The following is a 13,698-nucleotide window of genomic DNA, read 5'->3' as shown; positions in this document are numbered from 1 at the left end:
AACATTTCTTTTGTTAAAAGAAATCGTTCTAATCTACAGATGTATTTTAGTAATCACATATGATTGTCCATAACCCTGAATGGCCTCTTAAAGAAAAAAATAATAAGTGGTTGTTAATTCTTTACGCAATTGAACAACAATCGCTTTAAACTAAGTCTGTATTTCAATATTTATCTAGTAAAGACTGCACTAAGGTATATAAGCTTTGGAAAAATTTGAAATCATCACCAAACTGAAAGAATCGTTGAGGTAAAAATGAACTCCAAACTTGCTCTCGTTTTGATCGTCGCCATCGTTGGCATTGCCGAGTGCAAACCAAATGCTGACTTGAGGGCAAGAATGATTGCAAAGGCTCAGGCCGCAAAGAGAGGTACGTTGCTTTATTTCCGTTCTGATTTTGCCGTGGTTTTTTCATAACTTTTTATTTTAGCTATGTATTTGGGCATTTTTTATTTTGCCATGTTTTTTTTTCATATGTTTATTTTAGCTATGTATTTTTTTTTATTTTGCGATGTTTTTTTCATAGCTTTTTATTTTAGCTATGTATTTGGGCATTATTGTTTTTTTTATTTTGCCATGTTTCTTTGTTGTTTTTTTTGCTATAATTATGTTATTTATTTTTCACTACTTATAAGACAGTTAAATTGTCCTTTTTCATAATAAGTTATGTTTTAGGTACATATTTAAATATATTTTAATATTGAATAGTATGTTTTATTTCTACAATTTATTTTTTATCTATTTGTTTCAACATTTCATTGCCAGCTTTACTTCCTAAATGTTTTTTTTTCTTTTTCTTATTTAACACAAAATTGAGACAGTTACATGTATCTGGCATTTTCAAAATTCTATTTTTAGCTATTTGTCAAGAAGTCTTAGTTACAAAATATGACATTTCTTGCGATAAGATATGTGTTTTCCTAGTTAAAACAAGTCTTAATTTTGCATTCATATTAGAAAAATTATAACAGGCGTGTAACATCAGTTATTATATTATTTAATATACATTTTGTTTGTTCATAACATTACTTAAAACATCATTTTTACTCACCTAGAATTTTTGAATTGAATTCTTTTTTTAAATGTTTCTTTTAACTAATTAATTATTTGATTAAATATTAATTAATTCATTCATTCATTTATTTAAAAATTAATTAATCAATTAATTAATTTTTAAATAAATGAATTAATGAATTAATTTCTGTTGATGTTCCTATATAGACAATTATTTGTATAAAAGCACTGCTACACTGTGCTTTATTATTATAACATAAGATAAAGCTATGAAGCCATACACTTAATCCCGCAAGTTCACATTTTCATGTGATTTTCAGAGAACTTAAACCGTCATCTTGAAATTGCAAAGGAAATTAAAGAAATTTATAACTACATAATCTGTTACAAAAATATCTGACCTAGCTCAACTGATTGATCGGGTTTACTTTTGTGTGATGCTGTTTTGAGCAGTAAATCTAGTAAATAGTAGGATAAGCGGGGCTTAATTTTCCTCGAAAGGTCCTTTATTTTTTATGTTCAATAAATACAGTGCTATTTGATTTAACTTCATGTGCTTCTCGTGTTACAGGTGCAGATGAGTGGCCCTATGGCTGGTTTGAATGTAAGTTTATACTTCTGTTATAAATAGGAAAATGTAAATAAAGAAAGAAAATTTGATAAGGTCATTCTAGTTTTATGATTTAGGTTAAATATTTGTTAAAATTCTGTTGTGACGCTAGTTTTAACCATTTTCTTGGAGATTGGCAGTATTGGTGTTTGTTTATTCGGAAAAATATGGTTGTCAAACTGACCATGTCTGTGTCTAGTGGTGGTTATCTAAACATCTACATACTGACAAAGGACAAATTACACAACATAGATCAGTTTTTATCCCGAATTACCGGAAAAAAATATATTTATTTTTGCCAACAGTCGTTTAAAGTCTTGTCATACATTTTTCTTTCAGATGCTTCACTCGTAGGAAAATGCGTTGGTGCACTGAACTGGCTCGAATTCCTTGAAATGGACCCACGTAAGTTTTCTTTTCGTTATCATTATTTTGCTTTTGTAAAGAGAGAAAACTTTATGAATGAAGTCAAAGCATTATGAGTACACCCTTTTCAGGGCATTAATCTCTCCAGATACATGCTAATTTTCATGAAAATTTTGAAAATTTATTTGAATGTGTAATATTGTGAAGTTACCAAAAGGAAGCAATTTACACATTATCAATGGCATTAACAGACCACGTAAATTATACAGACCACGTAAATTACCAAAAAGTGGTCAAAATATGCATTAATAGCCCTATTGCGTTCGTAACGCAGTAGAAATAAAGGTTGTAAATACTGAAAAATCAGTCATTAATCGCACGAAATATGTAAAATATTACTTGAATATTGAAATATTTATATTTCTTTACATTTTAGTACATTTTTCTCGAGTTTTATTATATTGAAATATATTGATTCATCTGGGGGCATGTAGCTTTAACAACAGTCCTATTTCTTTTTCTCATATTCTTTTGTCACAATTTACAAATCATTGGCATTGGAAACAGGATGCTAAGAATGTTACTTGGATGGTTTCTTTTGTATTATGAGTTTATTGGAACACATTTGATATGTTTTTTTTATTTGTTTACTTATATTTTCATTGGTACTTTCAAAAAATGGGAGAGAAACATTGAAATATTCATATTTTACGTCGAGTGGTCAACGTCGTCTGCTTCAAAACACTTGCTCCTCGTCACTTAGGGTTAACTCCCGATAGGGACTTTAGATTTTGTCATGTGAGGAAGCTATCAAAGTAGCTTACGGAACGTCAGTGGTTCTACTCAAGTGCCCGTTCAGGCCTGAAATAATGCAAAGACGGCCACATGAGGTGTTCCTCCACCAGAAAACAAAACAAAACTGGAGGTTTGCCATATGACCTAAACTTTGTTGGTGCGATGTTGAACCCGGCAAAAAAAAGACATACCATCAAGAATGGACTAAATCATGTATAAAAATGGGTCTCCCTTATTTATACAACACATGGCGTTAACGAGTATTGCCAAGTAGAGTTACATGTATTTTTTTTAATCAAAAATACATTTAATGTTTGTGAATTGAAATCTCCTCGATTTTCTTCTACATACATGGCAAATGAAACCTTTTTTATCGTGTTCAACATTCGAAGATTCTGCATTTTTTTTCAAGGATTTTTTGTTTTTTGTTTTATTGTTTTTTGTTGTTTTTTTTGCTTCTTTTGTAATTTATTGCTTCCAAGAGTTAATTCTTTTTTTTTTCAGAATTTAACTCAAAGGAATACCATCAATCAATTACTAATCAGCAACTAAATATTGCTGCATATTAATATGTTAAACAGAGGAAGATCTGGAATTTAATCAGATTGAAGAATCTTTATAAACATGTGTAAAAATTACATTTTGTATTTTTTTCCGTTGCAGCAAAGGAAGGTATGCTAGCTGAGGCCTGTCCAAAAGCTATTGAACTCGCCGAGAGTATGAAGGTAATCTTTTTTGAGCCGCGTCACGACAAAACCAACATAATGGGTTTGTGACCAGCATGGATCCGCGCAGTCTGATCAGGATCCATGCTGTTCGCATATATATGCAGCTTTTTCGCGTCTTCTAAGAAACGGTATTGCACCACCGTCCATACATTTTTATTGTACGGTCATTTGCGTAATATAGATGAAGCGAAAAAAGGCTAAACTAAAGGTGCGTCCTTGAAGAAGTTATTCGTACCTTCTGTAACCTGGCTGCGTGCTCACAAAGATTTAAAGATCAGGATCAAGATCAGGATCAAATTTGAAAACTCTAATATTCTTCATTGTTTATCCTCATAGATTTAATATCTTATATTAATTTGATACCACTGGACTTACACTAGCAAATTTATGAAATTTTAGAATAAATTTATTGTTATTTTTGTAAGATACAGGCATTTAACAGTCGATCCAAATATTGATCCTGATCCTAAAACTGATCCTTATTTGATCCAAATATGTTTATATTAGTTTTGTTATTTGTTGATTTTATCTAAAAAATAGTTTGGTTTCTTTGTAAATCAGCATTTTTTTTGTACTTTTTGAATATTTACCGTTTAATTTTAGCAAACCACGATAAATGTTAGTGACATAAAACAATGAAAATGAAATCAGGATCACTTGATCTGATCCTGATCTTATCTTAGAGAACTTATTCGTATTTATGCAATTTACAGGGCACTACATTATATTACATTATGCAATTTACAGGGCACTACATTATATTACATGCAATTTACAGGGCACTACATTATATTACATTTTGCAATTTTCAGGGCACAACATTATATTACATGCAATTTACAGGGCACTACATAATATTACATTATGCAATTTACAGGGCATTACATTATATAACATTATGCAATATACAGGGCCCTACATTATATTACATTATGCGATTTACAGGGCACTACATTATATTACAGTATTACAGGTCACTACAGCATAGTACATTATGCAATATACAGGGTACTACATTATATCACAAAATGCAATTTACAGGGCACTACATTATATTACAGTATGTAAGTTACAGGGCACTACATTATATTACATGCAATTTACAGGGCACTACATTATATTACATTATGCAATTTACAGGGCACTGCATTATATTACATTATGCAATTTACAGGGCATTACATTATATAACATTATGCAATATACAGGGCACTACATTATATTACATTATGCGATTTACAGGGCACTACATTATATTACAGTATTACAGGTCACTACAGCATAGTACATTATGCAATATACAGGGTACTACATTATATCACAAAATGCAATTTACAGGGCACTACATTATATTACATTATGTAAGTTACAGGGCACTATATTATATTACATGCAATTTACATGACATTACATAATATTACATTATGCAATTTGCAGGGCACTGCGTTATATTACATTATGCAATTTACAGGATTCCAGTGATGACGATGAACAGAAACTTAACCAATTGATGAAAGACATGTTTCCACTTCTCCAGTGTAATAAATTCATTATATCTATTTACTAATCTTATTTAATATATTACTAATCTTTATCAATTTAATGCCAGTCTTAATAAATAACAACCACAAGAACTTGAAGTTCTATCAAATAACCAATATTTACGATAAAATATTAAAAAAAAAAAAAAAAAAAAAATTGCACCATACATATGGTTTTTTTGTTGTTTATATTATTGTTAATATTGGTAATTTGATAGAATTTCAAGTGCCTGTGATTACAACACTATTTTGCAGCAACAAAACAATATCTATCGATAAAACAGTACGTTTAAATTGATGACGTCACGAATGACGTCACTATCTAATTACGTTAATATTTCACGATATTGATTCGATAAAGCTCATAATGAGTCAATTTTTTTAAGGCAAAGAATGACAATTTCCATACTTATAGGCAGTTAATATATAATAGAGTTATCATTCATTTTTTTCATTAATTTCGCAGGTGTCAACCTTCAAGCCGAGAGAGAAGAAGTATTCGTTGCCGTATCATTGAACGACAAGAACGGTAGGCCCCTACATATGTTTCTTTTTTAATACTTTTGCTTAAGCGTTTCGATTTTATATGTATAGTATGTCTATAATAAACGATTGATACAAAGATTAAATTGATGTTAAATTACAATTTCGACGTCACATTTGTTTGTCAACGTTAATATATTAAACTGTCATCAAACAGGTTAAAGGAGCTTAAATAACAAGGATACAAAATCTAAAAATTAAAAAACGTAAAATTTGACATTCCTCTTTAGATAAAGTGAAGGGAGTTCTTAAAAAAGAAAAATCTGTAAAGGATAATAGATAATTATACAAACTATTTTAATTGAATGTTAATATTCTTTGCAATGATAAACCCCAAAAAAGTATAGTTCCAGCCCCGTCAAGTCATAAAGCTTCAGTGAAGTCCCTTTAAGATTTTTAAAACTCACTACAGTGTTGAAGACGCTTGCAGAAATCATGAAATATCAAGCGCCTTGTCCGGTATATACCGGAATACGGTATTTAGTGTGGTGCTCCAATCTCACTCGTCTAAGATATATATGAGCCGCGTCACGACAAACATAGTGCGTTTGCGATCAGCATGGATCCAGACCGCGCAGTCTGATCAGGGCTTACAAACCCTATAACAAATTAAGTAGAGAAACTGATAGCGAACAGCATGGATCCTGATCAGACCGCGCGGATGCGCAACATGGTCTGGATCCATGCTGGTCGCAAACCCATTATGTTGATTTTGTCATGACGTGGCTCATATATTCAATATATTTTATAGCCGAGGAGGACGTGTTTTTGAAAGAATCTCAACAACTTGCTGATGTCTGTGAGAAAGTGTATGAATCCGCCAAAAAGGAGGAAGAAACATTCAAAGACAATTTGAAAAAGATGTCCTCAGAAAAACGTGAAAACGCTATGGATATGCTCAGAAGGTTCCTTTCCACGAAAAAAGTACGTATTTTATCACGAAAGTATATTTATAAATCACACTAAAAATGGCCACGCCGAAGCTAGGACTCGAGCCACGGGTATCTGGATTGCCGGTTAAGTGTAGTAACAACATAGTAACAACAACATACCGCGGTTATTATGGACGTTGGAACCATAACCATCTGTAAGAAATGATATTTAACCTGTTTGAGTTGTGAAATGAACTTGCACTGTTTTGAATTCGTGCTTGAATCTTGAAGGAATACTTTATCAGAGTACAACAGATATGTGCAGGTTAATAGTTGAACAAAAGGTCTTACTTGATATGATCAAAATGAGGAATCAAATAAATATGGCTGTCGGATGGATTTCGATTACGTCAAGACTGGCGTCATTTTATTGTATTTTTAATGCTCCTACCTTGACACCATTCTTGTTTTTTTTTGTTTTTTAATTAGATCTAATGTTTTATTTTTACATTTCAGGCTTAAAGGCTTAAAACATACACATGGATAAGATCTCCTTCCGAGCACACCGACCACGGCTAACGGTTGATTAGATTGACGGCATTTTTTTATAATTTTATAAATATTCAAAAAATAAAAATATAAGTTTTATTATATGTATTAATTCTCGTTGTGTTCTAGTCCCGTATCTTTTTTAGTTTGTCGTTTGATGATAACATGATGACTTAATCTGATTGTTTGAAGCTATATATGTATTGGCCTATTTCTCCCGGAAATGACCTTTGACTTTTTCCTCCTTTCTATGACCGCATTCAGCTATACCCTTTCACTCTTAACCGAAAAGCAAGGGGAAAATTACCCTGCTTGCCTGGAAATGATATTTCTTCACAAATATATCTTCCGATGTTTAAGGACAGTGTGAAGAGACTCGCCTCCAGATGGTATAATAAAAAAAAATGAAATGAAATAAAATTTCATGTAAACGGTTAATTTAACATTATACACTTGACACTATATAATGTTTTTGAGGAGGGATTTTGAAATATTAGTACGACGGTAGTTTTTCTGTTATCTTCTGGAGTCCTGCTGCTTTAAATCGAGCTCATTCGACACAATTAAGGCGTATTTTCGACTTTGCGGATGGGAAATCCAGATTTCCCTTGACTTCGAAAACAAGACATTAAGCAGATGACTAAAATACAATAGGCAAGCCAGCAAAAAACAGAGCTGTAAAAATAATAATAATAAATAATCAACCCAAACAAGAGAATCAACCTGTTTTCATAGGCCACGGATCATCGGGATGCCCCTCCCCTCCTCCCGCATTCCAACCATTGTCAGTCTACGTACAGACAGCGCGACGAAAGTACATCAGGGAAAAATAACAGCGGGTTAGAGGTACGGAGGACAAAGGCAAAACAAGAAACTAACCAATTAAACAATTCCTACATATATAATCACCATCTAAAATACCGTACTTGTTTAAATGTCGATATACGAATGCTTAGAACCTTAAAGTTCTGAAAGAAGTAAAAAAAAAAGCTCAATGTATGATTATTTTCTCTATTTCTATAAAGAGCAAACAAATATGTTTTTATTGTCAATGAATTAACAGTAGTGTGTATAAATAATTATAAGTATTCAAAACAAATGAAGTAAACAATGTTTTTTTGTTGTTTTTTTTCAATAAAGTTAATTAACCAAAACAATTTGACGTCAAAGATAGAAAACTAAATAAACAAAAAAATGAATAAATAAATAAATACGTGTAAATACATAAATGAATAAATAAAAATAAATAAATAACTAAACAAATAAATCTGTAAATAAATAAATAAATTAATTAATTAACAATCAAACTTGATGGTCATTCTTATCAGTTTTTCAGATGTATAAGATTTCAGATAATTTTTTTTAAAAAAATTCTCATATAATGAAAACTCAAATTTAAACTTTAAAATAGACTTGTAGTTGAAGTTTATGAAGTGTCAGTGATAATCTTCTTTCATTACTTATCAAGTTATGCGCCTAAAAAGTTCAAAAAATTTCCCTTGTGACCACATGTCTTAGTCTTGACTGTACAATTTCCGTAACTACCACTCAAATTCACACACACTCCCGATTACAAAGTTCGGACTGTCGCACGGCGCATCGTCCCATGTGTAGTCTGTGTTTGCCGTTCGTTGGTACAACATGATGCAGTACTCCACGTTACCTTCACCTTGGTTTGGTTGCCCCGGATACCAGTTCTCAAACACTGTACTAACTGGTGTGCCGTCTAGCCACGCGAACCCGCTCGAGTTATCCCTGGCGCCAACCCAGTACAAGTTGACTGAAAATATCGATATACAAACAAGTACTTATTTAAATCACATACAATATGATAAACAAGATCAGCAAGGAACGGCGGCGTTCAATGAACGCAACCCCCACACGACCCAGCAACAAGGAGCCCAGGCGGACCCCAAACAAAAACAGGACAGGGCACAAGGCAAAGCACAGACAGGCTAATCACTTAAATGATAACTAATTTGTAACTGATAAGGAATTCAAAGAAAAAAATTAAAAGATTGAATAATAGGCCACAAAGTCAAAGGGCACAGGGGAAGGGGATAGGAGATTCGGTGAAACCAAATTTAGAAAACACATTGGGCTTCTTTTTGTTGTGTTCTGAACAAGACATTTATTTTTGAACTGAATCCTATAAATATCCAATTTAAAGGTAATAATACACTCGTCATGGCAAATGAAAAAATAAGATTTTTTTTATTATTTACATGAAATCAAAATATAATAATAATAATAATAATAATAATAATAATAATAATAATAATAATAATAATAATAATAATAATAATAATAATATAAATAAATGAATAAATAAATAATAACAACAACAAGAAACATTGCAGTTTAACGGACCAATTTTTGAGCAATATATTCAAAAGAATATCATTTTTTTATCATATTACTAATGTGTAAGTTTACCAAATGAAAAAAACTTAAATAATTTTCTGAGCTTTTCCTTTAGCACCAGTACGATATTCATTCTTTTTAAATTCAAGTATTGAGTTAAAAGCGGGCTCTGAGTGATTGGATAGCATAACATTCGCCATTTATTAATTTTTTCTTTATCAAATATGTCTCGGGGGGGGGGGGGCAAAAAAAAAAAACAACACCAAGCAAGAAATTCTATATAATATATATCACAGAAACAGGTCGAAATTCGAAGCTAGCTTGAAATAGGATTTCGATCTATGCTTTCAGACTTTGATGTTACTTTTGGATAAATATTAAAAGCTTAAATGAATTACACAAAATAATCTTTTTTCTAAGTGTGAATAAGTTACAAAAAAATAATCTCACCTGTTGATGGGAGAAAGTTGTCCTCTATAAATCTTTGTTCTTCCATAGATTTGATATCAGCCAACCTCCCGCCCAGATTTTCACAGTTCGCCTGGAAGTTACATGCCAAAGATTTAAAACCGTTACGAACGTAAAACATTTTGAGCAAATACACAAGTACAATCATATATCAGGGACGAAAATCTAAGAAATGTCTTTAGGCGTGGATTTATTTTTAGAAATTTTTGCTTCTATATTCTGTCAAAATCTTTTACTTGTTTCATAATATCAAGTTTAATCCTATTTATCTTTTGTATATCTCTTGTCATATTTTTGTTTGTTTCTGTTACTCACGCAAAACAGCCCTACAAAAGCAAATCCTTGTCAAATAAAATTACGTGCACGTCTAAATTTGTTAAGGCGTAGTTCACACATTATTTATTCAATAAATTGTACATAAAATAACATTTACAAACGTTTACAAACATTTGACAACAATGTAATTCAGACTGGATCGATAAGAAGTAAAACAGTTTTTATATCATTATTCCTCTCTGGTTTAGGCTTACTTTCAATATTATACGTTTGAATATATGAAATCGATTAATGGCAAGGTACAATTTAAATGGTTACCGGTCCCGAATTAATTTTCTGATTTGACACCTGTTTGTCCTTATAATCTTTTTGTTTCTTATAATAATTTTAATTGGCGCATGCGTGTTTCTTGTGACACAACCTTAGCACAACATCTTATGCAGAACAGCACATATTTTAGTTGTTGCTACATAGTTGGGAAATCTAACTTTGGTCGTTGTACAAAGGTTACCGCTGTACAGAGAGACCGGCTAGACAGAGGTAATAGTATAAAAGCAATACACTAGCTCAAACTTCAGTTTTTTAGAATTGTAGGGCATTGTACACATGCATTTGTACGAAAGAAAGAGTTATGTTAAAAAATTCAAAAGTAAATATGCCAAATTATTTACCAATTCATTACAGAGTATATATCAACAGTGTAACATTTTTTTCCTTTTTCATTTTCATTGTTATCTCATTATAATTTGTAACCAATATGACTTAAGTTCAGACCTACTGTTGTTATTTCTTGCATGTCATACGTAACGTTTATTAGGAACTGCTTTTTCACTAGATGACTTCTTGAACATTAAAAATGCAGGCGTGTAGAAATTTTGTCGTATAACAAATTACTAGTTAAATAATTGGCTCCGTTCAGGTTTTTGTTATTTTGTGTGGTCATTTTCGTGTACGTTTGGTACCTTCAATTAAGGGCATATTACTTAACCCAGACCTATTTGAAATCATGAGTAATTGGCCCTTGCCAACGGGGCGCTCGTAAATCCATGCCGTCTGGCCAGGCTTTGTAATGTTGCCATAACAACGCCATGTTTTCATCTTGATATCCCCAAAACTGATAAAAAACCATGAAGCTGGACACTATTTTAATTGAACTATGAGTGTTAAGAATTAATACCTGAAATATTTTCTACTTACTTTTGCTTGCCACCAGTTCATGTTGTCAGTGACAAGTCTGTACACTGTAAATAACAAAATAGTGTATAATAATATAATTTTATAACAAAATATTATATACTCATGTTAAAGGAATTATCTGGAACTAACACATATGTACTTCCCGGCTGTTAAATTGCTACAGATATGTGTAACTGTACAATTCAGTTTTTTGTTTGTTTTGTTTTACATACATAGAGCGAGAGAAATATCAGGACGTGCTGTTTCACTGGACAGTAATAATACAGTTTGTACAATTACTATGCCAGTTGTGCAATAATCATATCATCCGCATAATAAATATGCCATCTGCAGGTTATTTTTATCATATGTACAATAATTATGCCCTCTGTACAATTATCAGACCATTCTGTACAAAAAGTATGCCATCTGTACAATATGTTTTATCTTATGTACAATTATAATGCCATCTGTAGAATAACTATACCATCCCCAACAATAATTAAACCATTATTATACCATCTACACAATATCTTTTATCATCTGCTAAATAGTTTTAGCATAATTATGTACAATTATTATGCAATCCCCTCAATTATTATACCCTCTGCACAACTGTTATAATGGCTGTACAATAATCATACCGTCTGCACAATGAACATGTCATCTGCAAAATATCTTTTATCATCTGCGCATATTTTTTACCATAATTATGTAGAAGTATTACACCATCTGCAAAATGGTTATGTCATCTGCACAATATATTTCATTATTTCCGCAATAATTATATCGTATGTAAAATTATCATACACTCGGCACAAAAGTCATATCATCGCAAATGATTAAACCATCTGTACAATAATGATGCCAAGTTTCTATAAAAACTTATATGATAATAATAAAATATACTATTCAAAGGATTATTCGTGTAGTACTGTTACAATACGATAGAGTTTAATTTTTAAAAGAATACTTAAATAATTTTCTTTAAAAAATGATGAGATCCAAATCTGCAAAAGGAGAGATCCCCCGGAAGCAAAGACAATCTTGCATCTTATTATTCTTTCACGATGAATTAAATCATCTAGTTTAAGAAATTACATCAGTCTTATTGTTTCAAAGAAATGATACCAGCCTTGCTTCCTTAAATTCTTAAACTATTATTTCAGACTTGCTGCTTTATAAAGTTGACGAGATAATACATATTTGCATGCCAGTTAATAGAATATTCAAGCGTTGCTTTTTACGATAATAGTGACATCATATATGAATTGCTTTCTAATAACTAGAAAATGAATATTCTATCTCTAATTATATAAAAAAAAACGCATACAGAATATAATCCCGTACTCTATATCTAACTCAACATACCTTGTATTTATCTATGTATTTATCTATCTTCTAATGATACATATATACAAAATATATTCTTTTATTATTTCACTATATCTTTGAAATTATCACATTAATCTTGTTATAGCACTTGCGCCCTTTTTTGCATTAAACATTTATAAACTGCGCTTGAAAAAAACAGCCACCGTCTACACCAAAACTGGTTCTACAAGAACTGAACATAGAAGTTCCCATGATTTATCATGATTATTATCATTCAACTTTTTTACTTACCGTCACGGTTAAAATGAGCCAGACCCGGGGTTTGGATCGGCTCGAGATCTGGTAAATACCATCGACAACCAGTACACTGTATCCTGAAAGGCTCGAACTTGACGCCAATACACGTAGATTTCTTCTGACACTTGAGCAGGCATTCCGCCAGTGGTATGGTCTGAATAATTTTGAACGATGTCAAGTTGTCAGGACACAAAAATCCATTATTCCAAAGAAACTTATTAAACCCAACAGGTCCCGCTATGGCTGTATTATCACTTTGTCCGTAGATCGCAACAGCGATGATAAAAAGAGCTGTACCAAACATCGTACCTGTTGCCTTGTTGTCGATAAAACTAAACTATGGCGATAATACGATATTGCGTTGAAACAGATAATACAAATATTTGAATTAAACTGGAAATTGATTGGTGTCTTTGATAACAAAATACTTTAAACCTATCAAGTTTGATATTAGATAGGCCTTAATTAGATTTTTATTTAAATTAGGACACATGGTATTAATTGATATCATTGTTTGTCATTTCATCGGTGAGGCTAAGTTTCCTTTTTGTATGTAATTTATAATACAGAAACATCACACTGCGTATTGATACACGATTTTTGTTTGCATACTGTTAATATCAAATGATATAGAAATGTTTTATTTGTTTTCCAAAACAATTTATATATTTATTCAAGAAATAAAAAAATATATATAATACTTTTCAATACATTCAAATGTTTACCAAGAACAAATTAACAAATAAAGTTAGTGTGCGCATTGA

General features: G+C 31.4%; 2 protein-coding genes across 3 annotated transcripts; one reads left to right on the top strand and one right to left on the bottom strand.

Moving 5' to 3' along the window:
- Nucleotides 1-214: 214 nt before the first annotated feature.
- Nucleotides 215-7,122, top strand: LOC132724519 (uncharacterized). 2 transcript variants are annotated; one of them, XM_060709387.1, is made up of 8 exons: nucleotides 215-370; nucleotides 1,586-1,618; nucleotides 1,964-2,029; nucleotides 3,449-3,510; nucleotides 4,985-5,051; nucleotides 5,521-5,583; nucleotides 6,349-6,521; nucleotides 6,994-7,122. In XM_060709387.1, exons 1-8 carry the CDS (start codon nucleotides 256-258, stop codon nucleotides 6,997-6,999), a joined length of 585 nt encoding a protein of 194 aa, XP_060565370.1. In that variant the 5' UTR covers nucleotides 215-255; the 3' UTR covers nucleotides 7,000-7,122. The 2 variants fall into 2 exon arrangements, with proteins under 2 accessions (XP_060565370.1, XP_060565369.1); XM_060709386.1 differs by having other exon boundaries at nucleotides 6,986-7,122.
- A 1,264-nt stretch (nucleotides 7,123-8,386) lies between these two features.
- LOC132724518 (brevican core protein-like) lies at nucleotides 8,387-13,281 on the bottom strand. The gene is made up of 4 exons (XM_060709385.1): nucleotides 12,929-13,281; nucleotides 11,324-11,367; nucleotides 9,833-9,923; nucleotides 8,387-8,798 (listed from the first exon to the last, which is right to left on the bottom strand). Exons 1-4 carry the CDS (start codon nucleotides 13,236-13,238, stop codon nucleotides 8,560-8,562), a joined length of 684 nt encoding a protein of 227 aa, XP_060565368.1. The 5' UTR covers nucleotides 13,239-13,281; the 3' UTR covers nucleotides 8,387-8,559.
- Between the last annotated feature and the right edge of the window lie 417 nt (nucleotides 13,282-13,698).

The sequence above is a fragment of the Ruditapes philippinarum genome, unplaced genomic scaffold (assembly GCF_026571515.1).
Source record: "Ruditapes philippinarum isolate M1 unplaced genomic scaffold, ASM2657151v2 ctg9107_1_1_1_1, whole genome shotgun sequence".
Taxonomy (NCBI): domain Eukaryota; kingdom Metazoa; phylum Mollusca; class Bivalvia; order Venerida; family Veneridae; genus Ruditapes; species Ruditapes philippinarum.
This window is presented reverse-complemented; position numbering and strand designations above follow the sequence as displayed.